At 45.7% G+C, this 25,686-nt stretch overlaps 1 protein-coding gene across 6 annotated transcripts in view; it reads left to right on the top strand.

Moving 5' to 3' along the window:
• Positions 1 to 257: 257 nt before the first annotated feature.
• The window catches only part of ZNF827 (zinc finger protein 827), a 190,338-nt gene continuing 164,909 nt past the window's right edge, over positions 258 to 25,686 (top strand). For 4 of the 6 annotated variants that reach the window (XM_027567461.1, XM_027567458.1, XM_027567459.1 and 1 more), the window contains exon 1: positions 259 to 796. In XM_027567461.1, the coding sequence (XP_027423262.1) occupies positions 754 to 796 (43 nt within the window). In that variant the 5' untranslated portion in view covers positions 259 to 753. Of the gene's footprint in view, positions 797 to 25,686 lie in introns of all 6 variants that reach the window. The other 2 variants (XM_027567456.1, XM_027567457.1) reach the window with 1 other exon arrangement.

Genomic DNA, 25,686 nt, shown 5'->3' with positions numbered 1-25,686 from the left:
GGCGAATAGCGGGATAAATTCGAAGAAGTCCATCCCACCCCCGCACGCGCGCCCCCCATTCTTTCCAGACAGAGCGGTTGCAAATCCCAGGCTGAGTCCGTCCTGGGAGCCTTAGGGCACCTTCCTCTTTGCTCTGTGTGTGTGTGTGTGTGTGTGTGTGTCTAGCTCTCGCTCTTTCCTTCAGTCTGTGCCTCTGTGTGTGTGTGTGTGAGTGTGTGTGTGACAGAGGGAGAGAGAGCGCGAGAGGAGAGAGAGAGCGAGAAAGAGAGAGAGAGAGAGCAAGAGAGCGAGCTGTGAGCTGTGCTGCCGCCGCCGCTGCCCTTTGATCCCGACATTAGTGTTAGGGGCTCGGAGACACAGAGCGCGGCCATAGACACCGCCGCACCGGCACTCATTTATTTATACCTCCCATCACACACGCGAGCATAGGACACACACACACACTCACACCTATTAGATCTGTTTCCATTGAAGAATATTACGCTCGGGGACAAGCCAGGTGCACGACCAAAAAATTAAAAAAAAAAAAAAAAGCGGGGGGAAAAAAAGGAAAGAAAAGAAGAAAACCCCTCTTCTGGCTCCAGGAAACAAGCTTCAACCCATTGCACACACCGGAGAGAAGGGGTTTCCCCCTGCCCGCCCGCCCGCCCCCCAACTACCTCCCCGCTCCTGCCAGTGTCTGCCTCTCTGCCCCCACGGGGGTTTATTTGATCTCACATTAACCAAGGAGGAGAATGTGAGAAAAGGGGGAAAATGCCCAGGAGGAAGCAGGAGCAGCCCAAGCGCCTTCCCTCACGTAAGTCATCCCTTCTCCACCTCCTCTCGTGCCATTTTCTCGCCCTCCCTCTCCTCTTTCCTCTCCGCAGCCTCCTCCGTTGTTTTCTGCATTAGTTTAGGGTTACAGAGGTGAAACTGACAAAGACACAGCCCGGGTTACTCCTCGTTTAGGTCTATGCTGAGGCAGCCATGTTGGTGATGATCAGCCCCGTGCCCTTTCTATTCTCTCTCTCTTTTTCTTTCTTTCTCTCACCCCCCCTCTTTTTTTCCTTGAGATCGGGCTTTTTTCCCCTTTCCCTCCCCCTCCCCCTCCTCACTCCGGGTGGCTGGGGGGAGGGGGCAAGAGAAGGGAGGAGGGGAGTAGTGTGGATGCCGGGTGTTTTTTTTTTTTTAATCGGGGGGTGGAGGGGAGGTGGGAGAGGTTGGAATCTTTAAAAAAAAAAAAAATTCCTTGCGGATCCCCGATGCCCGAGGGTGCGGGGGTCGGGGCGCACGGAGGGTTGGGGGGCCGTGACATGGCGTTTGGGGGTGTCGGAGCGAGGGCGCGCGGCCGCCTGCCGGGGACGGGATCCAGGGAGAGGTCCGTCTCCGGCTAAAGGTTGCGCCGGGGTTGGTCGGCCCCGGAGCCGCCGGCGGCAGCGGCGGCGGCGGCAGCGGCAGGAGCAGGAGGAGGCGGAGGTGGAGGAGGCGGCGGCGGAGGAGGGGAGTCGGGGGCGGGCGAGGCGGGAGCGGCGAGGAGGGTGTGGGGGCACCGCACACAAACACACGGGTACACACGCGCCGCCGGGCGGCTGCTCCCGCGGCGCCGGGGCGAGGGGGCGCGCCGGGGCGCTGGGCGGCCGGGCGGGGGGCGAGGCCGGGCAGCGGCGGGCGGATGTGGGGTGCGGGAGCTGCGCCGAGGCGGAGGCAGGAGGCAGGGCGGCTCGCGGCGCGCGAGGTCCCTGCAGAGCCGAGGGGAGGGAGGAGCAGGGCTCCTGGCCGCAATAAAATGCGGGGTCAGTCGGAGCAGACGGAGCCGGGCGAGACTCGGGCTCTCAGACCCCCCTCCCCGGCGAGCCTGAGCAGAGTCCAGGACTAAAGTGCATCGTAGCCCTCCCCGGCTGCAGCCACACACACCAACTGGAGACACACACCCGCCGGCACGGCCCGGTCCCCTTCCCCTCCTCCACCCGCGCCCCCGGTCCCTCTCCGCCCTCCCTCCGGCTTTTCTTTGCGAGTCTCTTAACTTTTCCCCCACTCCCTCTCCAGCTCAATCCCCCCACCCCCCCATCTTTCTCCGCTTTGAGTGTTCCGAGATGCTGCTAAAGCTAAAAGTGAAGGAGAAAGAAGCAACTAAAAATATCCCCCGGGGCCGCCCGGCTCCTTGAATGCAGGGAGGAGGGGGCAGGGGAGAAGGCGTGGGGCGGGGTGACGGGGAGGAGGGGACGCCGGAGGCGCCGGAGGGAGGGGTCGGGGGAGACGGAGGGTCAATTTCTCTTCTCTCTCCCCCCCCACCCCCCCCGTACTGCTCCCCTCTCTCGGCGGTTTGGCGCTGCTCTGAGCCCAATCCTGCAAAACCCGGGCTGGGGGCGGGAGCGGAGCCGGAGCGCCCGCCCGCCAGGGTGTCAGGCCGACGTGGTCGGTCACCTGAAGTTCACGGAGGGTGGGGGAAGGGTTAAGGTTATGGTGTCTCGGGCTCGGGTTGTGTGAGCGTGTGCGTTTCCGCTGCAGACAGGCAGCGCGATCGATCTCCCCCTCGCGAAATCTCCGCGGCGGTGCCGGCCCGGGGGGACGGGCAGGGGGCGCGGGTGACTCGGGCTGGGCGCCCCCCGGCGCCTCCGTGTCACCCGGGCCGCGGCCGAAGTGGCGAGCAAGGGCACTTGCAGGCAGCCCGCTCGGCAAACATTCCTCTTTCTTTCCCCTTCCCGGTACGCACGAGTCGACGCACAGAGCTTGGGTTGTGCTTTTTTTCCCCTTCCTTTAAAAAAAAAAAAAAAAAAAATGCCCCTGTGCAGTCCTTTCTTCGCCTGCCCGCTAGAGGTTCTGAGGATAATATCACATATGTAATATATATGCACATAAAATCGTTCGCAGGCGGCTGCGTGTGTAGGGAAATTTTGTGCGAGGGAAGCAGGCGGCGGAGTCTGGGAGGGCGAGTTGGGAGGCTCCGCGCCGCGATTCACAGAAAACTCGCAGCAGTTGGTGGAAGTGTGTGCGTGCACATGGCCGGCCCGCCGCGCTTCCCAGCTCTTTTCGGGGGCGCGTGGGGGCAGGGACAGGAGGCAGGAATCCTGGGGAGGGGGGCGGCGGTCGGGAGAGGCTTGCCCTGCTCGGACAAAACGGGCTTCAGTGTTCTCTGCGAACTTGCCCTTAGATGGCAACTTTGGGCGCTGATGAGCTGGTGTGCGAAAACCAGGGCGGTGAGGTTATTTGGTCATTTTCCTTTCTTCTCTCCTTAAAAAAAAAAAATCTTGGCGGGGTGAGAGGGAGGGTAGGAGCGGAGAAGGGATTTATCTGTTCAGTTGTGACGGAGATGGAACGCCTTCCCTCCCGTTGTGGGTAATGCAGTCGGGCAGCTGCAGCCTGCCCTGCTGGTGACCTTGACCCTGACCTCGTGCGACTACCCTCTCCGTCTGAGAGGAAATTCAGGCTCCATTTTAGCTCGTGTGTTGGGTGGGCCTCTCCAGGGCGCCGGGGCCTGGTGATTGAGTTAGATTTTGCCAGTGGGCTCTCCCACCCACCCTGTTCTCTAATTGAATACTGTTATACACTCAGTTTAAAGGAAAAAAAAAAAAAAAATCAACTCCTTCTCCCAGTCACATAAAGCCACTTTTACTGAAGTAAAAAGCAATTACCTTTTGGAAACACCGTAAAAGTGCCTCCAGTTTTTAAAGAGAAGCCTAATTTGCGATGCTTTTTTTCCACTTACCTTTGCTTTGAATGGATTTTTGTGGATGTGTGCAGCCTGTTTTAAGCATGGTTTACACATGTTTTGTAAGCAGCTTGCATTTGAGCTGAGAGCAGTTTCTGGGCAAATGGTGTATTTTGCAATTCAGACAGTAACGCCAGACTGCCTTAAGTGCTGAGTGAGTCTTGAAGGAACTTGCAGTGAGGTGGACTTTGGTAAAAATTAGTGTTCATTTGTGTTTAGTGTAGAATACAATTGTAGTCCTAAATTCCAGTGTGAATGCTAAGTTCTTTATTTGTTTATTTGTGTGTATGTGGGGGAGGAGGGGTGTCAGGATTTTTCTTTCCCTGGAGAACCGTTTTGAATCTAAGTTAAAATATAGTGAGTTGGGGATGGATTGCCCTAATAGAAGTCATCCTGAGTTTTTAAGAAGTTATGTAGAGGCAGACTTCACATTTCTTCATAGAAGAAAGGAGTGATATGAGTAGTTTCAGGGTGAGAAGGGTCAGAGGGGGATGAGATGGGAAGGAACTGCTTTTGAAACCAAAGAGCCTTCTGAATAAATACAGGTGCTTAAGAGCTACTATTGATAGAATGTCTTTAAAATTTAGAGAACCTATAAACACATTTAAGAAACTCACATTAGAATTACCAGAAAAAGAAACTTGTGATAAACTGCATCTCTAGAAAATTTAGATTGGTTTCTACTTCCTCTTAGGTACCCCCCCACCATGCTACTATTCCCCTTCCCCATGAATCATCGCTATGAATAAACTCTTTCTATGTGTTATTAAATATGATAGTAGCCAACCACAGCGTGAATCTACAAAGCCCAGAGTCCTCCCACTGTATAGCACAGACACCAGGGAACTTGGAAGTTCCAACCTCGAGTAGATTAGTCCTGGAAATCCAGACTAGCAGTTGGTATTATCTGATACCAAGTCTGGGGTGAGCCTCAGCCTCTGGCACGGAGTCCCAGCAATTCCCCAGGCTGGGCTTCGGCCTGCTAAGGTTTCCTAGCTGCTTCTGTTCAACTAGACACCCATGGGACCGTTCAGAACCGAATTAGCTTTGGGGATGGGTGAGCCTTTAACCTGACACTACTAACCTAAGCGTTAGATTTCTGATTTAAAATTCTGCACAGTCCCTTCCTCCTGGGCCTCCGAAGCAAGTGTATGTGGGGGTTCGTTTTTTTTTCTGTTAGATGGGCCTCATGCATGGGCAGAAAACAAATGGTCTGTCCTATAGAATGGAATGGTGATCTTACTGGTTGTGAGTAAAAAAGGCGAGTTGCACTAGGTTTCAGAGGTGACCCCAAACCTCTCAAAATTATTATTCAAAATAAAGCCTTTCTTTCTTGGCCTAGAGCAGTGATAATCGTTTGGGGATTTAAATATGACTCTGCTGCGATTGATGGCTCTTTTACAAAAGTCCTTTCCATTAACAGGGTCCAATACCATGTTCCAAAAAACGTCCTAGAGGTCCTTGGACCTATACCATGTGCTTATCTTTAGCAGAATCCCCAGACTGCAGAGTTTAAAAATGTTTGTCAGCTTAAGAAAGCAGAAGAGAGGGAAACTGACACAGGGACTGTTGGCCAGGCCTGAGGCTCAGCCCTTTGTGAACATTATTCCATTTGGGGTCACGAACTGGAGAGGGAGAGGGGTGTGTTGGTTGCATCTGTAAATCCTTTGACCATTGGTACCATCAGCACTTTTAAGATTTCCTCATTAGCTTCAACTTACCCCTAAACGTGCACGAGTTTAGACCCCGTTCTGTTTATTGCTGGAAAGCTGCCCAATGCCTATTCCCAAGGGGGAGCACAAAGGAAAAGTTCATAAAACAGTTGTTTTGTTATTCCAGTATTTTCACTGTTTACTCAGTTCTGGGTCAAGACGAGAACAGGTTATTGTGTTTGTCATGAACAAAACTTTATAAAAATTCTTTCTTGCTTTCTCGTAAAATTGGGAAGCAAAATGACTGAAAAGCAACAGGATCCCTTATTGTTTCATTTTTACGTGTCTTTATACATCTGTTGAAAGATAGAAGGTTGAATCTTTCCCTTACTTACTAAATTTTTTTCAGTAACCAGACAATACCTCCTGACTAGACAAGGGCCATGGGGAAATTTTCTGAATCTGAAAGAGTAAAGTATTTCACTGTGGATGATTCTGAGACACCACAAAGCAGGCTTGCTTGATTCTGGGCAAAAATGCCCATCTGTTCTTATATGTATTCCTCATCTGGTAAGTAGGTCCACTGAGCTTTGCTGTTAAAGTGAGGAAGATAGCTCAAAATCGCATTCCTTCTAATGCTTCAAAATAGTTTCTAATAAAAAAATTGATTTTTAATTTGTCTATGTGTTGCCATCTCGTGCTGGGGATGACACAGCTGGTGTGAATTGACAAGTCTCCTGCACCAAGTGTTAATAAATCACGTTGGGGAAGTATAAATTGGACAGCTTTTGGCCAGTGTTAAAGCTTGCTGTGCATTTGAGGTTTTAGAGTCTTTGAATGGCCTGTTAGGAGAGTTCCTAGGGAGGTGTGGAAAATCTTCATCTCGCGAGGCTTATAAAATTAGATGGACAAAGGCCATAGAGACAGCCAAGGGATCGTGTTGTGTTGGTGGAGTAACCATGCAGGCTTCTCCTGGTGTTAAAAGTTGACTTTAATTAATTAATGTCAAGATATCCTTGTAGAAAAGACCGGATTCGAAAAGGGGGTGGGGGCTGGTGACCCCGGCTGGTGGGTAAACCCATTTATTTAGTAATCCCAGTAGTTGAGATTGTGTGTGAATGATTTTGTTTCCCCAAAGAGAAAAACTCAGCCAGTAGCCCTAACCCTGGTCGTTTCATCCAAAGTGGTGTCTTTGGACTTAAAAGATGACAAGACACAGAGGAAATGATGGTAGAGCCCCAATTGTCACAGTGTAAAAAGCTCTCTTGGTTTCTGCGACTGGTCAGTAGCGCCCTTTGTAAAAGCTGAGGGCAGCTTAGTCCCGGGAGGAGGTTAAGACACCTTTTTGCCGCCCCCTTTCCAAGTTGCCTCGTCTCTCCTCCACTCTTCCTTTTTGAATATCCGCTGGAGTCTTAGGAGAGGAGGACGGGGAAACAAACATAAGAGGCTGGAAGCTTATCTCTCTATTCTGAGTGAGGTATTAGTAATTTTCTATAATTTAATCAGGCTGATCGCAGAACAAGATAATGAGAGTGTGACCTACAAAACAGGACTTTGTGGGGGCAAGAAAGGCTTTCCAGCAGAAGGTTTTTACAAGACCATGAGCTTTGTGGTAAAGGAGTGGATTTTGCGTTTCCTCTTATCCAAAAAAAATCCAGACCAGGCCTAGTGATGGTAAGACATGTGCTTTTGTTTTTGCTTTTCTTCCTCAGATTTCGTTCCCATTTTGGCCTAGTAAAGGCCCTCTAGAATCACATTTTAGAGATGCTGATTGTCAGTGAAGTTGCTGTGTCCTGTTTCTTTTTTTTTTACTTCATCTTGCTGGCATGTGGGATCTTAGTTCAATCAGGGATCGAACCCGCACCCCCTGCAGTGGAAGGCAGAGTCTTAACCACTGGACCACCAAGGAAGTCCCACTGTGCCCTGTTTCTGATGGGCTCTTTTCTATTTCCTGCTTTCTAGGTGTAGCTCAGTAATGCATGCCATCTAGGGCCACGTGGACAAAATACTTTATGGTTCATGCTAGCTGAAATGTCTTTTGTCGTATTTTATAGGAAACTAATGTGCCAAGCACAGACCTTAGAAATAGCCAAGAGACTTGATGGACTGAAGTTTCTAGCCGCTTTCCCCCTTCTGTTTAGGAGCAAGTTTTGTATTTTTATGCTCCATCTGTAAATTACCCTTTTATGATATTGAGAATAGTATATGTGACTAGGTGCTGAAGCAGGGCCTTTCAGGTGACTTTATCCTCCCCCAAGGACCCACCTTGGGATAGAACCACTGTAGTTACAAGGTAGTTTCATAAATTAAAATCAGACTTTGGCTTGATACTGATCTTTAGCGTCATGGGTACATACTGCTGTTTACTTTGTAAAAGTCAGCCTCACTGCGTGTACACACACACACACACACACACACACACAGAGGCTGCACTGTAGCTAATTTTATAAAATGTACAGTGATACACGCCCACGGTCTGAAATCAGCATGAGGCCTTTAGCCACCCTGTTTTTCACAGACTCACCCAGGGTTATATTAAATGCAGCAGATTCTGTGTGCCTAAAAAGGATATTGTTTCCAGTCGGCCATTCCCTTCTTATTAAAAAACAAACCTCCACCACTGAAACTCTCCCTCTCGAGTTCTGAAATGACTTAAGACTTAGGTGCTCTTTGCCTCTGTTTTTAAGAAAGTCCAAATTCAGCCAATTTCGGTCTCCCTGCGAGGAAGGAGGCTTCTCCGAGGCTGGGGCCTGTAAAAGCAGACTCCAGAATAATCCCTGTGTCTATCTCTTTCTCTTCCTTGTAATTTCTCCATGGGTCAGAAAAGTGGTTAGATCCCTGAGAAGTGAGGTGTGAGGGGGAAAGAACGAGGGGTGAGAGGGATCTATATCTCCCGATGGATTGTTTTGAGTGTTCTGGAGAGATTGGCTTTCCAAGCGGACTGGAGAAGGCCAGGGAAGGTGATCTTTTCCATGATTGATCAGCAGCAGCCTGCTTATCTGTGCTTTTGAAACAAGCTACTGTACTTGAGGAGGCTGATAGATTTTTCTAAAGTTACACAGGGCCAGCGTCTTGGGTTGTCTGCTGGTGTATTTTTAAAAGCTTGTGTTGTTGTTTTGTAACCAGGGGGAGAAAATACCGTTTGATTTGGCCCTCTTTTCACTAGGTCCCCTGTAGACAGTGGGCTTCCCTGGTGGCTCAGCAGTGAAGAATCTGCCTGTGATGCAGGAGATGTGGGTTTGATTCTTGGGTTGGGAAGATGCCCTGGAGGAGGGCATGGCAACCCACTCCAGTATTCTTGCCTGGAGAACCCCAGGTACAGAGAAGCCTGGCGGGCTACAGTCCATGGGGTTGCAAAAGAGTCAGACGCAACTTAGCAACTAAACCACCACCACCAGTGTATACTGTGCATCCTAAGGGAAAAAAACAAATAAACAGGAGCTGGACGTGCTTTTTAAGGTCACAGAGTAGTGGTCCAGCGCAGCAGCTTGTTGAGCTTCAACCTCCGCTGCCCACTAGCTGTGTGACCTTGGGCAAATTACTTAACTTCCCTGTTCCCTGGCTTCCTCGTCTTTTAGTAGTGACAACAGTTCCTGTATCACAGGGATATTGTATGAATAATTGAATACATACAGAAGTATCAGTATTATGTGCACACACGAAACCATACCTTATTAGTGGCTGCTTTGTGGAAAGAGCTCAAGAAGGATTAGCTATTATTAAGTATATGAAATAAGTTTTCATTTGCATAGCCTGTGATTAGACTATAGATATTTCTGACTCAGAATTTTTTGGTGATGTCTGTATTTATTATTCTTTTAAAAAAATTCTCCATGTATCTCGTACAGTAATAATATGATAAAATTCTTTTATAAGGCTGTATAATAGGGCTTGACCAGTGTTTGTTTCACAGGCCAACAATATTACTTTAAGCTTTTACTAGGGGAATAAGTTCTTCTGTGTGCGTGATTTGACCTGAATTATATCTCAATTGTATAATAATCATATGAATTATGACTGAGCTTTTCTATAAAGTGAGGATAGTAAATCCATGTTCCCAGACTTAGGCTGAGATTCAAATGAGAAAATAGGTGTTTAATAAAAGTTTATTTATCCATTGACTTACCAGTCAGTCCACCAATTAAAATTACCCAGGGGAAATTTCTGTTGGGTTTTCCATGTGTCACACAGCTAGTCGTTCACATTTTGCACAAAACAAAGGAAAGACAAGGTCTGGTGTTTCTAATTGCTGAGAACCAAGCCAAGAGAACACATTAAATGAATTTTATTTATTTAAACTTTTTTTTAGTTTTCTTTTGGAGCACAGTTGATGAACAATGTTGTGTGAGTTTCAGGTGTACAGCAAACTGATTCAGTGTCTATTTTTCAGAAGTTTTAGAAGATTGGGGTTTGTGTGTGTGTTGTGTGTGTGTTTATGTATGTGTTACAGCTGACATTAGAGGTCACAAGCTAGTGGTCTCCTGGTATGTTTTGCCTCGTACAGTATGTTTAAAACTCAAGACACCATTTGGAAATAGGCGGCTTCACATACAAATCCAGGCTTTCAACTTCTTCGGAAACTTGGACGAGTCAGTGGCGCGGGCCACCTCCCCACGTGGCCGCAATCTGCTGCATTCGGTGGCGGCTGTCTCCCTTCCTTGGCATGTGCTTGCAAGTCTGCCGCAGTTCCCACCCTGGGGCTTCTATGTCCCTGCCTGCATGTACACCTGCCTGCCCCTGCCGAAGTGTCTTATGCAGGCATTTGGATTAGAAATTGTTCTATATGCCCCAGTATTGTGTGATCGTTTATGTCCTCGCTGAGGCTGCTGCTGCTAAGTCGCTTCAGTCCTGTCCGACTCTGTGCGACCCCATAGACGGCAGCCCACCAGGCTCCCCCGTCCCTGGGATTCTCCAGGCAAGAGTCCTGGAGTGGGTTGCCATTGCCTTCTCCGCTCACTAAGGCTAGGATACTGTAAACCTCATCTGATGGCAATATCAGGAAGCTGCCTAGGGTGGGGATTAAGACCCTGGTACCGGTTTCCCAGTTCTCATCCCACCCACCCCGCTGCTGTTGCTGCTAAGTCACTTCAGTCATGTCCGACTCTTCGCGACCTCATGGACTGTAGCCTACCAGGCTCCCCGTCCGTGGGATTTTCCAGGCAAGAATACTGGAGTGGGCGGCCATGCCCTTCTCCAACCCTCCCCCCACCCCTCGGTAAAATAGCTAGCTAGTAGGAACCTGCTGTGTAATGCAGGGAGCCCAACTTGGTGCTCTGTGATGACCTAGATGGATGGGATGGGGGTGGGGTGGGAGGGGTGTCCCAGAGGGAGGGGATCTATGTATACATATGGCTGATTCACTTTGCTGTACAGCAGAAACTAACACAACATTGTAAAGCAACGATAAAAGAAAAAACGATTCTAGCCCCAGATGCATGAGTTCCATCTCAGCTGCACCACATTTTAGCTGTGGCCTTGGCAAGTTACTGCAGTTTGCCTGTTCCCTCATCTGTAAATTGGGAAAGCGTTGTAGGTTTTATGGGAACTAGGTGAGTTCATACATGTAGATATTTAGATTCATGTCTGGCATATAGTATGTGTACAATAAATGCTGGCTACATTAAGACACTCAAGGTGTTAATTTCTTTCTTGTTTTGTGAATTTCTTTCAATTAAGGATCTCGGTAAGATTGCTTTAACTGTGTTGTATAATCAGTTAAAGACAAGTATTGCTGCCTGTCTGTTTCTGATCATCATTAGCCGACCTAGTGGTTCTCCATTCTGGCAGTCAATTGTAATTCCCTGGGAGATTTAGAAAATGCAAACACCCCCAGAGGTTTAAATTTAATTGGTTCAGAGTGGGGTCTGGGCATGGACATCCTTAAAAAGCTCCCCTGGTGATGTAAATGGATAGTCAGAGTTGAGGACTCCAGAGCTAACAAGAACTCTCACTCTGGGCTGATGGCCATTTTAGCCAAAAATAAAGACATGTGATTTTGAGTCTGGGCAGCTTATTGATGAGAATCTGTTAGACTCCTAAAGCCTTTAAAAATAGTTCATGGATCTGAGTAATCACCTCCAACTCCTCCAGATTGGAAACCAGAGGTTCAGGGAAGGACCCGTACTAAGCAGAAGGCACAGATTTCAGTCATCTCTGTCACCTTCTCCACCACAGTCACCAGGGTTTCTCACTAGCTTTGTGACCTTGGGTAAGTCACCTGACCCCTCTGTGCTTACGGAGTGCCATCTTGTAAAATGTATCAGTTCAGTTCAGTCGCTCGGTTGTGTCCGACTATTTGCAACCCCATGGACTGCGGCACTCCAGATTTCCCTGTCCATCACCAACTCCTGAAGCTTGCTCAAACTCATGTCCGTCAAGTTGGTGATGCCTTTTCGAGCATCAGGATCTTTTCCAATGAGTCAGTTCTTTGCATCAGGTGGCCAAAGTATTGGAGCTTGAGCATCAGTCCTTCCAATGAATATTCAGGATTGATTTCCTTTAGGATTGACTGGTTTGATCTCCTTGCTGGCCAAGGGACTCTCAAGAGTCTTCTCCAACATCACAGTTCAAAAGCATCAATTCCTCTGCATTCAGCTTTCTTTATATTGTAGATGGATACATTGTAAGTGGATAATAGTACATTAATCATGCCTTCTCTTTGTTGTTGTTCAGTCACTCAGTCGTGTCCAATTCTTTGCAACCCCATGGACTGCAGCACGCCGGGTCCCCCAGTCCCTCACCATCTCCCAAGGTTTGCCCAAGTTCATGTCCGTTCCATTGGTGATGCCTTCTCTTTATATAATGCTTATTGTCCACAAAACATTTTCACTGATATCATCTGCCTGTGAGGCAGGCAGCGAAGAGCTCCTCTTCTTACCAACCAGAGAGACAGGGAAACTGGGCTGCAGGAAGAAGCTAGCTTGATGTCACCAGCGTGGGTGCTAACAAGGGCCAGGCCGTCCGCGGGTCTCTCAGGGCTCAGGGGTCTGTGAAAGCTTCATGGGGTCCCAAACCCGGAGAACGTGCCTCCACCACCTGCACCTCCTTGCACACCGTCCACTGCAGGACGCCCCCTTGGTGCTGAGGGAGTACATGCATTGCCCGGTGATTCAGGAAGACTTGTGCCACCAAGAATATTGCTCTCCTCAAAGATTTATTTTGACCTTAGACTAAATGGAAGGTCACAGAATAGAGTCGCTTGCAATGATACTTTCTGAGGTGTGAACTATGTCCTCCACGTGGAGAACACTGCCTTCATGTAATGGCCTAGAATTGTGAGTTGTTTTCTAATGACCCTACTTGTTAATCCAGCCAACCTCTCTAGAGCATGAAACGAAGCTGTATTTGGAAGGGAACAAAGTGGGGATACCCTGTGCGTAATCACGCAGTCGCTTAGTCGTGTCCGACTCTGACCCTATGGGCTGGAGCCTGCCAGGCTCCTCTGTCCATGGAATTCTTCAGGCAAGAATACTGCAGTGGGTTGCCATCTCCTCCTCCAGGAGGCCCTCCCGACCAAGGCACTGAACCCAATCTCCGTCGTTTCCTGCCTTGGTAGGCAGGTTCTTTACCACCGAGCCACCTGGGAAGCTGGGACACCCTGTGCTTCAAGAAATATTCCTGAAATGTGCTGTGATTTCTCCCTTGTAGGGGAAGGCAAACCTCAAATAACATCTTACTGGGTTTTAATCTGACCTTAAGAAAGAGGGAAATCAAATTATAGTGAATTGCTGCTTTCTGACATTTATAGGAAGAGAGGAATTTCATAATCCAGAAGGTTTGGGTTGGCTGGACCGCTAGATCCTAGAAGTGCTGTGTACCAGTGGCTACTCAAATACATGTTGCTAGATAAGAAAATATATACACAAGAGGAGAAAAGAGTACATGTATTTTATTTTTCTATTATTTTTCTTTCTTTTTATTAATTTTTATTGGAGTATAGTTGTTTTGCAGTGTGTTAGTTTCTGCTGTACAGCAATGTGAATCGGGTATATGTATACATAGATCTCCTCTTTTTTAAGATTTCCTTCCTATTTAGGTCACCACAGAACATTGAGGAGAGTTCCCTGTGTTATGCAGTAGGTTCTCATTAGTTATCTATTTTATACATAGTAGAGAGTACACATATTTTAAATATGATTTATATACTCCATAAAGCTGGAACCGTGGAATTAACTAGTTAATAGTTTATTAATTTGTTTTAAAAATCTATATTGGTTTTTTAATGACAAGAAGAATGCATATTAAGTATAAATAATTAAAGCAACATGGGAATATTTAAAGTAAAATGTGAAAGTCCCCTTTCGCAGCTTATAGCCCTAGAGGTAACTGCTGTGAACCAACAAGCAGTATTTAAAATTCAGCCATCATTTGAAAAATGGGTGCATATCAGCAGACTTGGCTGAATTGATGTATGTACTGAATTTAGGACAAAGGCATTAAAAACTGAATAGATCACATGCAAAATAATGGATCCCAGATCAGGTGCCCTGATTTTAAGGGGGACATTGATAAACTAGGGGCTTCCCTGGTAGCTCAGCTGGTAAAGAATCTGCCTGCAATGCAGGAGACCCCAGTTTGATTCCTGGGTCAGGAAGATCTGCTAAAGAAGGGACAGGCTACCCAGTCCAGTATTCTTGAGCTTCCCTGGTGGCTCAGCTGGTAAAGAATCTGCCTGCAATGCAGGAGACCTGGGTTCAATCCCTGGGTTGGGAAGATCCCCTGGAGAAGGGAAAGGCTACCCACTCCAGTATTCTGTCCTGGAGAATCCCATGGACTGTATAGTTCATGGGGTTGCCAAGAGTCGGACACGACTGAGCAACTTTCACTTTCATTGATAAACTACTCACCAGGCCAGAGGCAACTAGCATGTTGTAGGCTCTTGAAATCATCATGTGAAGAATTAGTTATTCCATGTTAAGTACATCATGGGAGTACTTAACATGAGGTGGCTCAGACAGTAAAGAGTCTGCCTGCAATGCAGGAGACATGAGTGTGATCCCTGAGTCAGAAAGATCTCCTGAAGAAGGAATTGCAACCCACCCTAGTATTCTGGCCTGGAGAATCCCATGGACAGAAGAGCCTGGTGGGCTACAGTTCACTGGGTGGCAGAGAGTCGGACACGACTCACACACACACACACACACATACAGTATGAAGAAAAAGAATGAGTGGATAAAAGTTGTGCATGGTAACTAAATTCAAATATTTGAAGTTCTGTCAAGTGAAAAAGGGAGTAGACTTACTCTGAATTGTCATTCATCCTAAATTCTTACCTTGTGTCTGATACTTTATTCATTCATTCATTCATCCAAGCAGCAGTAACTGAGTGCTTCTCTACCAGGGATTAGGGATCTGCAGAGCTGAGTAGAGTATGGTCCGAGCTTGCAAGGGTCTCAGAGCCAAGCAGGGAGAGGAGATGCAAACAAATAATTAAAATTCAGCTTGAAAAGTATTTCCATAGATTTCTGAAATGCTGAGCAAGAAACAGAGACTAGGACCAATAGGGAAAAAGTTAGAGGGAAAATAACTTTGATGTCTTAAGATAAGGATCTATTGAATAAATAAAATCGCCCCCAAGTGTAACAGAAGATCTTGTGTGTTATGAAGAAGCTGGTTTAACCGCATGTCAGGGGTGATTTTTTTAAAGATTGCAAGTAAAGAGGGGGTGAGATGGGGAGCAGAAATGTTGAGAATTTTGTTGAGCAAATGCTGCTTTGCTTGGTTTCTATTATAAAATGGAAAATCTGCTCCTCTAGTGGGGGGGAAGGGGGTGTGGGGGGATGGGGAGCATCTTTCAATATACTGAATTGAAAGTCTTTTGAGAATAATACTTGGGTGTTGACACACATTACAGCCATGAGGATTTGATTAGTTGAGAGTTGGAGTCCCTACCTGGTGCTTGTTCATTGAGAAAAAGTTTTGAGCATTTACCTGGCTCATAAAAGTTGTATGGAATGCAGTCTCTGCTGACAGTTCTTTTAAACGTTGACACAAAACAACCGCAGAGCATAATTACAAATCAATGTGCTAACAGGTGCGAGCCAATATAATGTGAATTGGGTGTGTAAATGTTTGAGGAAACTCAGAGTAACAGTGATGGCTAGAAGATTCTTGGAGGACAGTGGTACCTACAGCATCCTCACAGACGTGATGGATTTAGATCTTGAGAAGAGAGAAAAGCATCCCAATGTCCGACTCTTTGCAACCCCATGGACTGTAGCCTATCAGGCTCCTTCGTCCATGGGATTTTCCAGGCAAGAGTGCTGGAGTGGATTGCCATTTCTCCAGGGGATCTTCCCGACCCAGGAATCGAATCCAGGTCTCCCGCATTGCAGGCAGACGCTTAATCGTCTGAGCCACCAGGGAACCCCAAACAGAAGGAATAGAATCAGCCAAAAGGGGTTGAAATAAAGCAAAAGTAGGCAGGAGACACTAAGGAACTTTGCTGAACCAGAGGGGGCGTATTGGTGATGTATGGATAGGAGGTAGGAAGACTATAGTAGGAGCTAACCCAAGTGATAAGAGATTATGATGGCTAAGTTTACTCCTTCGGGTACAACACAAAATCAACTATGGAGTTTGATAGTTTTTTCATTGAGTTATATAAATGGAGGTGGAGGATGATGGCCTGAAGCAAGAAATAGCCTTTTTAAGTAGGGAGGGCTGTTGAAAAACTAAAGTATTGGGTTGGCCAAAAAACTTCATTTGGGTTTTTCTGTAAGATTAAGGAAAAACCTGAACAAATGTTTTTGGCCAACCCAGTAGATGGATGGCAGTGTACATGAGCTTTGAAGGTGTCTGAGGAAGAGACCTGCCCAGTGAAGGGCTTCTATGGGGCCAGTACTGCAGACCCTCAGCCAGAGCTTAGGGCGCCCATCCCCTTACTTCTTTGGTTTCTTTGCCAAAGAATGCTCTAATGCAGTGCCTACCTTTACTGGTCCTAAAGTATGTGCCATTTACAAAATACATCTAACATTCATACATATATAATGAAGCATTCTGGTTACATGAACATTAATAAACCTGCTGTCCAATCTAATGAATCTCAACACTCTCAAATTTCATCTGTATCCTTCTCCTGCTACTTGTTCCCATTATCCTAAATTTTCTGTTGATTGTTCCCCTTGCTTTTTCTCTATAAGTAAGTGTAAGGAAGTGTTAGTCACTCAGTCATGTCCGACTCTTTGCAAGCCCATGGACTATAGCCTGCCAGGCTCCTCTGTCCATGGAATTCTCCAGGCAAGAATACTGGAGTTGGTTGCCATTCCCTTCTCCAGGGGATCTTCCCAACTCAAGGATCGAACCCACATTTCCTGCATCGCGAGCAGATTCTTTACTGTCTGAGCTACCAGGGAAGCCCTTTTTTTTTAATATAGCTTTACCATAGTTTCACTCGTCTTTGCCATTTATAAAAATATAAATGTAAAAAGATAAAGAGGTAGCAAGTAGCATGCATCCAGCTGTTGTCTTTGTAAGATGTATTCATGTTGGTGTACTGAGCTGTGGTGCATTCATTTTCACTGCTCCCCAGTTTTGTCCTGTAGAAACATACTGCAGCGTGTGTGTGGTTTGTTCCTACTTTTTGCTGTTGGAACAGTGCTGTTGTGGACATGCAAGTACATATCACTTGAGCCTGAGTGGAAATTTCTCTAAGACACTGGTTCTCAAATAGTTTGGTCTCAGGACCTTCTCAAAGTTATGGAGGATGTCAAAGAGCTTTTGTATATATGCATTGTATCCATCTCTTATTAGATATTAAAATCGAGACATTTATATTTGTTATTAAAATAATGGTTATAATCAATTTTTTGTTAATTATAGAGGATATTTTTATGAAAGACGTCTTTTTCCAAAAAAATAAATTTAGTGAGAAGAGTGACACTATTCATAGTCTCTTTAACATCGGACTTAATAGAAAGATTCTAGGATCTGCTGCTGCATTCAGTCAATTGCAGCATATTGTTTTGGATGGAATATAAGAAGACTATCTGGCTTCACACAGATACGTAACAGCCTTTTCAGATAATTACGACTATTTTTTGATACTTTTGCCAAGACTCAAAAAGAGGGAGCTTCTTAAAGCCACCTCTTAGCTTAGTTGTAATGTGGAATCTGAAACCGTTTCAGTGGACTTTTGTATTCGGTTGCATTACAATGTACTGGTCTATATTGCATTTTGAATGGATCACCCCGTAGGTACCATCATGCATGGGTCATTTGGAAACTATTGGCTCACTGAGTTATGTAGACCTACCAAATGTTGATACATTTTATTGCACAGTATAAAAAGTGTATTGTCAACACTGATCTTATTTGAAAAGTCTGTACAGGGAAGCTGTTACGTTCATGGTGTACAGTACAAATTTTCCAAAATTTTAATACTGGCTTGAAAGTTTGAATTTTATCATTGGCTACAAATACTGTCAGTTTTCCCTTAAAATAGTAACCTTACTTCATTTATTTCCAAGAAATTGCCAAATCCCCAGATTTGAATGACCAAAGTCATTCAGTTATTTGTCAATTATTCTATTAATTAAAAGTGATGTTCCATGGATGGGAGTGAGGTTCAAGAGAGCGAGGACCTATGTATATTTATGTGTAATTCACATTGTTGTATGGCAGAAGCCAACAGAGCATTGTGAAGCAATTATCCTCTGATGTAAAAATAAAGTTTTAATCGAAAAAAGTGGTCCATTTCCCAGCTCAGTCACACATGTCCTTTCCCTTGAGACAGCCATCTGACTTCAGTCATAGCAGAAATGCCTTATGCACATGTTTCATCACATTGAATATTTTTAAAAAGCTTACTCCAGGGTCAACCTTTAATAAAATTAATAATTTCCACTGCTGCTTCATCAGAGACATTCTTTTGCTTTTTTTGGCTGCGCCGACTGACATATAGGCTCTTAGTTCTCCCACCAGGGATTGAACCCGTGTCCCCTGCATTGGAATCGCAGAGTCTTAATCGTTGGACACCAGAGAAGTCCCTCATCGAAGACATTCTTAAGTGAAACTGGCAGGATTGTTTTGTGTGTGTGTGTTTACTCTGGGTGTGTGGTGCTGAAGAGTACAGTGATTTATTACAAGGGTGTTTGGTGCCGCTGTCCCAATTGGAGCCAAGGTGCCAGCATTTTACCCACCACTGCTTTTGCATCATCAGTACAAGTGTCAGCAGAGTGAAAAGGGCAGATAGCATCCTGGTATTATTGTGAAAACACTTCTGATCTTGAAGATCCCTGAAAGGCTCTCAGAGAGATCCCCGGGGGTCCACAGCCCACACTTTGAGAACCACCTTTCTAAGATGCCTGCACAGGAATAGAAATGCCAAGGCTTGGGGTTCCTGGGTCCTTGGTTTGGCTTGATAAGGTCACAGTGCAGCATTTTATGGCTGTTTGAACTGAAGAATCCCAAAGGCAGGGGACCCTTCCCTCACAAGTATTCTCAGGCTCTATGAGATTTCTTTGAAGTATCTTCGAAGTCTTTTTGTTTGATCTGAAAATTTGGATGAAAATCAGCATTTTGCTCTATAACATATGTTTGTTTTAGGATAATATTGTAAATAAACTTAGCGACTAAATTACTTTTCTTCTCCACAAATACATATGTCAAAATGTTGATCTTTGAAGATGCTGCATGTTCACCCTGTGACTTCCTGGGTACCCCCCTCAGAGAAGGAGAACTCTAGTGGGTACCCCGGGTACAGCGTGCTTTATCGTGGAGAGTGCATTGTTGGGTACAGAGATGCCTGAGGTTTTCAGGCCCTGGGAGCTGGGAGGATTTCTGGTCTTGCGGTCCCTGGGCTGGTATCCCCACCGTCCATGAATCCACCTACTTAAGACAGAAACCTGGATGCACTCCTACGTGCCACCCACTTCCTTTCCTCCCACATCAAATTGCCCACCAAGTCTGTTGATTGTTCTTTCAGAATCTCTGTAGCATTCATCAATTCATCATGCGCACATTCCTTGCCACTGCTTTCATTTATGTTCTTAGTTTTTCCCATAAGAATTGCGAACTTTTTTTGCTTCAGTCTCATGTCTGCTTTCCCTCCACCTCAGCCTCTATGAATCTAGTCTTCACCTTGCTACCACTGTAGACTTCCTAAAACACGCCTCTAATCTAAATAATCCTTATTTAGGATCATTGGGAAAGACCCTGATGCTGGGAGGGATTGGGGGCAGGAGGAGAAGGGGACGACAGAGGATGAGATGACTGGATGGCATCACTGACTCGATGGACGTGAGTCTGGGTGAACTCCGGGAGTTGGTGATGGACAGGGAGGCCTGGCGTGCTGTGATTCATGGGGTCACAAAGGGTTTGACAGGACTGAGCAACTGAACTGAACTGAACTGAGGCTTTTCCTAAAAAGATAAAGTTTGTTACTCTTAGCAAAGTATAGAAGATGCTTCATCACCTGAGCCCCCTTTCTCCTGCCCTCCTGTAATCCCTTATTTCAGTCATACTGAGTGATCTGTTTTGCAGACCGCCATTCTTCTATCTCCATGTGTGTGTGTGTGTGTGTACGCGCACACATGGGTGTGTTGCTCAGTCATGTCCGACTCTTTTATGACCCCGTGAACTATGTAGCCCACCAGGCTCCTCTGTCCTTGAAATTCTCCAGGCAAGAATACTGGAGTGGGTAGCCATTCCCTTCTCCAGGGGATCTTCTCGACCCAGGGATTGAATCTGTATCTCCTGCATTGAAGGCAAATTCTGTACCATCTGAGCCACCAGCGAAGCCTCACTTTGGCATATTCTTTTTCCTACTTCTGGGATGTCTTCAGCTCATCTGATTGGCCTGATAACCTTCTTCTTACCCTGCAACACTCAGTCCTGAGAGAAAGAAGCCTTTCGTCCCTCTCCTCCTCCCACCATTGTCCCACCTCTTGGGCAAAATTAGGCATCCTGTCTCCTGGTTCCTGTGGGTCTCTCATAATACCTTTTGTGCTATGTTATAATAGCTTATTCATCTTTGTCCTTATTGACTGTGAGCTTGGGGCATGGACTATTTCTTACTCATTTTTGTATACTTTTACACATAACAGTAGTTGGTATATAGTAGATGGTCGGTAAATATGTTGAATAAGTGAATGAGAGAAGAACAGAATCAAAGATAGGAGCTATTCGGTAAACATTATTGAATATATGAATGAATGAATGGGTCACAGAATACAAGATATAGGAGGTGTTCCATCAACATGCTTGAATGAATGAATGAATGGAGAAGTTAAGAATGTGTCACATAATCAAAGGGTTTTGGGGAGAGAAAGGACTTGGGGAGATATCTCCTGCTGTCTTCCTCTCTCAGAAATGAGAAAAGGATTGGCCTGAACTGATTCACTGGGCTGGGTGGAGGTGATGCGCCATGCCACGAGCATTCCCATGGATGTGGCCTAGCGATGACTGGAGAAAGTCATGTGCTTCTGAGGCAACTTGCCGAGAGGAGCAGAGGCTGTGGCCCACACCGCAGAGATACCGCAGCCTGAGAGTAAGTGAGCACTTTTGTGGTTGGAAGTTTGGGGCACATTCCAGACTGCAGAGTCTCCCCTCCGTCATCGGCTCTGCTCTCTCTCTCTCTCTGTCCTCAAACTGTGCCAAGACTGTAAGATTTTCCTGATGACGGGGCATGTTCTGCATCTGGATTCCATGGTCATAACAACCAGAAGTTTCCTGTCCTCTTTGGTTGAACTGATTATGCTATAGAGCTGGGTAGCAACAGCAGCAATTGGGAGGTAAGCGCTACTATTTAAAATACAGTGCTCCCTCATCTGAGATTTCTGGGTGCCTGGGAGGGAGGGAAAAGAGAAACTATATTCATTCTGTGCTAACACTATGCTACACGCTTTACTCGTATAATTCTGATTTACCTTGACAGTGACCCTGTGAAATTGCAGGCGTTAATATCCTGTTCTGCAAATGAAACCGTGGGCCTGTAGATATAGGGAGGGTCTAGTAGGAGGCTGGGTGTGATTTAAATGAGACTTTCTGGTGCCAAGGCTTGTGCCCTTTCTGTTTTGCCATGCTGCTTCATGTTCTAGAAATGCTGTGGTTTTTTGGTTAGGCAAAACATGTTGTGGCCTCATTTTATCAACTGGGTAAATTCTTTTTTATTTTTTAATTTTAATTTTTTTGACTGCTTGGGCTCTTCATTGCAAGGTACAAGGGCTTTCTCTAGTTGCGGCATGGGATTTGTTGCCCTTCAGCATGTAGAGTCTTAGTTCCCTGACCAGAGATGGATCCCGCGTCTCCTGGATGGGAAGGTGGGTTCTTAACCACTGAGCCACCAGGGGAGTCCCATCAGTTGGGTAAACTCTTGAAGTTGCATATACATTATATACTTAAGAGAAGGAGAACCTGTAGTTTTCTAGTTTAATGTTGTCTGTGCTTGGCAGCTGACACAAACTTCGCCATTTCTGCAGGAGCCCAGGGCCGGCAAGAGGGAGCAGGTGTTATTGTTCCACTTTACAGATGAGGGATCTGAGTAATGGGGGCCAGAGTGTTCACATCTGTCTGGTTCATCTCTGTGGTCCTAACACCCAGTCAAAGGTTTGGTATTTAGTAGACTCTCCAGTTTTTTGTTAAATAAACACCAGGAATTATAGTGGGAACCTGAAGTACCAAATTCAGCCTGGAAGCGGGGTCTCTGGATCTGAGCTCACTGCCCTGTCCAGCGCTAAACCATCCTCCTTTTCCAGAGCCCTAAGCAGAGAGATGCCAGTGTGAACTCTTCATCAGTGTGCGTGGGGTTTGCACGCATATGATATGGCTATCTGGTGGATTTCCACAAATCTAAGTAAGCACATGTGGCCTCTTAGAATAAGATCTCTTGTTTTTAACTTCAGCATAGGATTTTAAATCATTTCCTCTCTATCTGACACTTCCCAGTACGATTGGAAAAGGACCGATTATCCCATAATGGATTCATGGAGGATGAGCACTAGGGTGATCCCTGAGATCATCTAATACAGTGTTTTTTAAACTCAAAGGACTTCCCTGCTGTTCCAGTGGCTAAGACTCCAAGCTCCCAGTTCAGGGGGCCCAGGTTCCATCCCAAGTCAGGGAACTAGATCCCACATGCTGCAATTAAGGCTTTTCCTGTCATGATTAAAGATCCCGAATGCCGCAACAAAGATCAAAGATCCTGAGTGCTCAGCTAAGACCCCCTGCTCAGCCAAACAGATAAATGAATACATATTTTTTTTAAAAATTAGTGGAACTGCTGTCTTTAAAGAGAGTGCCTCTGTATAGACAAGGAAAAAGCAGGGCTGCAGGTTAGCTGTGCTAAGGTGGGAGGTAAATGGATCCACAAAACCAAGCCCTTCCCTGGAGACCTAGGGTTTTTTGAGAGTGTGGTTTATAAATCACGGATCTACTCTAATCCCTCTTACAGATGAAGAAACTGAGGCACCAAGGTGCTTAGTGACTCACAGATATGGCTAGATTAAGAAGATGGTGATGAAACTTGTGGCCATCTCTCCAAATTTCCAATATTGTTTTAAATGCCATTCTGCTTTGATGATAAAAAAAAAAATATCTATTCTTTAGAACACGGGTCAGCAAACTATGGCCTGTTTCTTTGCAGCCCCTTGAGCTGAGAATGGATTTTGTATTTTAAAGCATTTGTTTTAAAAAAATAAGCAATGGTAACAGCCACAACAAAGAACACGGGACAGAGAACGTATGTGCACCACGAAGCCTAAAATATTTACTGCCTGACTGTTCACAGAAAAAGACTGCCGACCCTGCTTTACAGGATTCACTACTGTTGACGTTAGTGTGGAAATACCAAAAGAATTTGACTTTCTCTAAGTAGCTTCAAACCATGTAGATTGAAAACAAAGCCTGAGCAGTTGAGAATATTTATATCAAAAAGCTTTTCCAATGAAAGCTTTAAATGGCCCTATAGCTTTTCATGAAAAGTGAAAGTGTGTTAGTTGCTCAATTGTGTCCGGCTCTTTGGGACCTTATGGACTGTAGCCCGATAGGCTCCTCTGCCCATGGGATTCTCCAGTCAAGAGTACTGGAGTGGGTTACCATGCCCTCCTCCAGGGGATCTTCCCAACCCAGGGATCTGACCCGGGTGTCCTGCATTGCAGGCAGATTCTTTACTGTCTGAGCCACTGGGGAAGCCCCACAGTTTTTCATCCTCCTTTTCAAATACTAGTTGTTGGAGGATCAGCTGGGTAGCTAAGTTGTTATAACATGTGGGAGAATATTGCAGCTAGAGGGCTGCAGAGAGTTATAGGACCTATAAGATGAAAAAGAAGTGGTGTGGTTATTCAAATAGAGAAGTAGGGCATTTTACAGACTCCCAAAAGGTTAACAGGAGGAACTGACATACGAATAGTGTGAGAGGTCACTCCCGGGAAATGGCCAGGGTCACTTTGGAGCCAGACATCTGCATGACAGAGGGATTTTTTTGTTGTTGAACATTTACCTTGGGGTTGAACCTTCATCTGCAGCAACAGTAGACATGTTCCCTGACCTCAGCCTTACTACTTAATGTGTTTCCAGAAGGATCCAGCTTTGTTGGGAAGTGGAATGAATGTTTTCTCCTCTGGAGCATTGCTCCTGGAGACGGAGAACAAGAAAACAGCCCCAGGTTTCTTTCAGGTGAAAGACTTAGCAAAGCTTTCTTAGTGAAACCCCAAGTGGGCATGCCTGAAGAAAGCCCAGGAAGAGAGGAGATCATCCCTGAAATTCTTTTTTTTTTTTTGGCTGTGCTGGGTCTTCATTGTCAGTGAACCTCCAAAGGTCAGCAACTTCTTGGGACAGAATTAAGAACAAGGAACTGGTTAGTGTAATCAAAGTTGATTAGAGATATAAGGCATGTCCATTGCCTTCTTTTTAAATTAATATTAATTTATTTTTGTTGACTGACTTGGAAAGAAGTGCTAAACATATTACTAGGTAAAAGAGAAGATTCCAAAACTGTATATACAATAGGATCCAGTTTTAATGAACTTTTTTTGGGCTGTGCTAGGTCTTCGTTGCTTCGTGCAGGCTTTCTCTAGTTGCATCGAGCAGGGGCTACTCTCTAGTCGCAGGGCACGGGCTTCTCATTGCAGTGGCAGTGGCTTCTCTCGTTGCAGAGCTCAGGCTCAATAGTTGTGGCGAATGGGCTTAGTTGCTCCGTGGCATGTGGGATCTTCCCAGACCAGGGATCGAACCCTCTGCTCTGGCGGGTGAACTCTTCACCTTTGGACCACCAGGGAAGTCCCCCCTGAAATTCTGAAAAGAGAATGAAGTGGACAGAACCAGTGGACTCCAAGTTGTTCAGGGGCTGTTGATCTGACTCCAGGGTGCTGTGGCCCTTGGAATTGCCCTTGCTTGCTGGTTTCGTGTGGTTTTTGTTGTATCCACTGTCTTTTGGCCTGCTATCATTGACTTTGTTTGTATGTGCCAGAAGGTGAGCAGAGAAAGGAGACAGCAAATACGTGAACATTTGACCACTAGAAAGCAGCTCTGGCACAAAGCCTGGTCCGAGTAAAGGTTAAAATCGTTGACCTAAATCAGTGTTGAACGTTGACTTTGAATTAGGGTTGTCCTTGTAAGTGGTGTTCTTTGGTGTCATGGATTCTTGTGCATAACCCAAAGAAATATTCTCACACCGCAGCACCGTCGACTTCTGCGAGCATGTAGGGGGTTGGGCGCGGCTTCCTCTGCAGCTTTTGTTTTATATGCATTTAATCACTAAATAAAAAGCAATTTCCTCTCCCTTGCTAAATTCTCTTATCCCCTAAGGTTCTTTTCCTTCTGGATATAGGTGTATTTTTAGTCAATAAAGGACTTACTGTGTGAACCTTTCTGTTGGCAGGCAGAACGATTATGACCGTGATATGTTTCATTCCAAGGCGGGTGCTGTCAACACTTGGTAAATGTATCCAGAAAGAAATGTACCATTTTATGTATAAGCTAAGATTCTACCAAGTAGCCATTTTTCTTTCCATAGAGGGCTGTTCTTAGACTGCTGAGTGCATTATTATGTTATTACGGCTTTTTGTTGTTGTTGTTAAGTTCTTTCTTGATCTATTAATAATTTCCTGGTGATTTCAGCAGTTTGATAATTTATCGCTCATCTTAGAACAGGTATTGGTAATGTTGGGATGAAAACATTTATACAAGAGGAAATAAAAGTCAAGGAAGCAGATAATCGACCGATTTATCAGCCTTAGCAGACAATTTTTCTGATAATGCCATGGTAGCCATGGTAAATTTACTTCTGATTGCTTGAGGGGACAGATTCTATATGCTTTTTGTAACACGGAGGTGCCTGAAAGGGTGAAGCAGCAAGGAATCAATCCGTGGGCTAACCAGAACTATTTTGGTCTCTCGATTGGGCAGTGA

The sequence above is a fragment of the Bos indicus x Bos taurus genome, chromosome 17 (assembly GCF_003369695.1).
Source record: "Bos indicus x Bos taurus breed Angus x Brahman F1 hybrid chromosome 17, Bos_hybrid_MaternalHap_v2.0, whole genome shotgun sequence".
Lineage (NCBI taxonomy): Eukaryota > Metazoa > Chordata > Mammalia > Artiodactyla > Bovidae > Bos > Bos indicus x Bos taurus.
The sequence above is the reverse complement of the archived record's forward strand: the minus strand, read 5'-3'. Positions and strand labels throughout refer to the sequence as shown.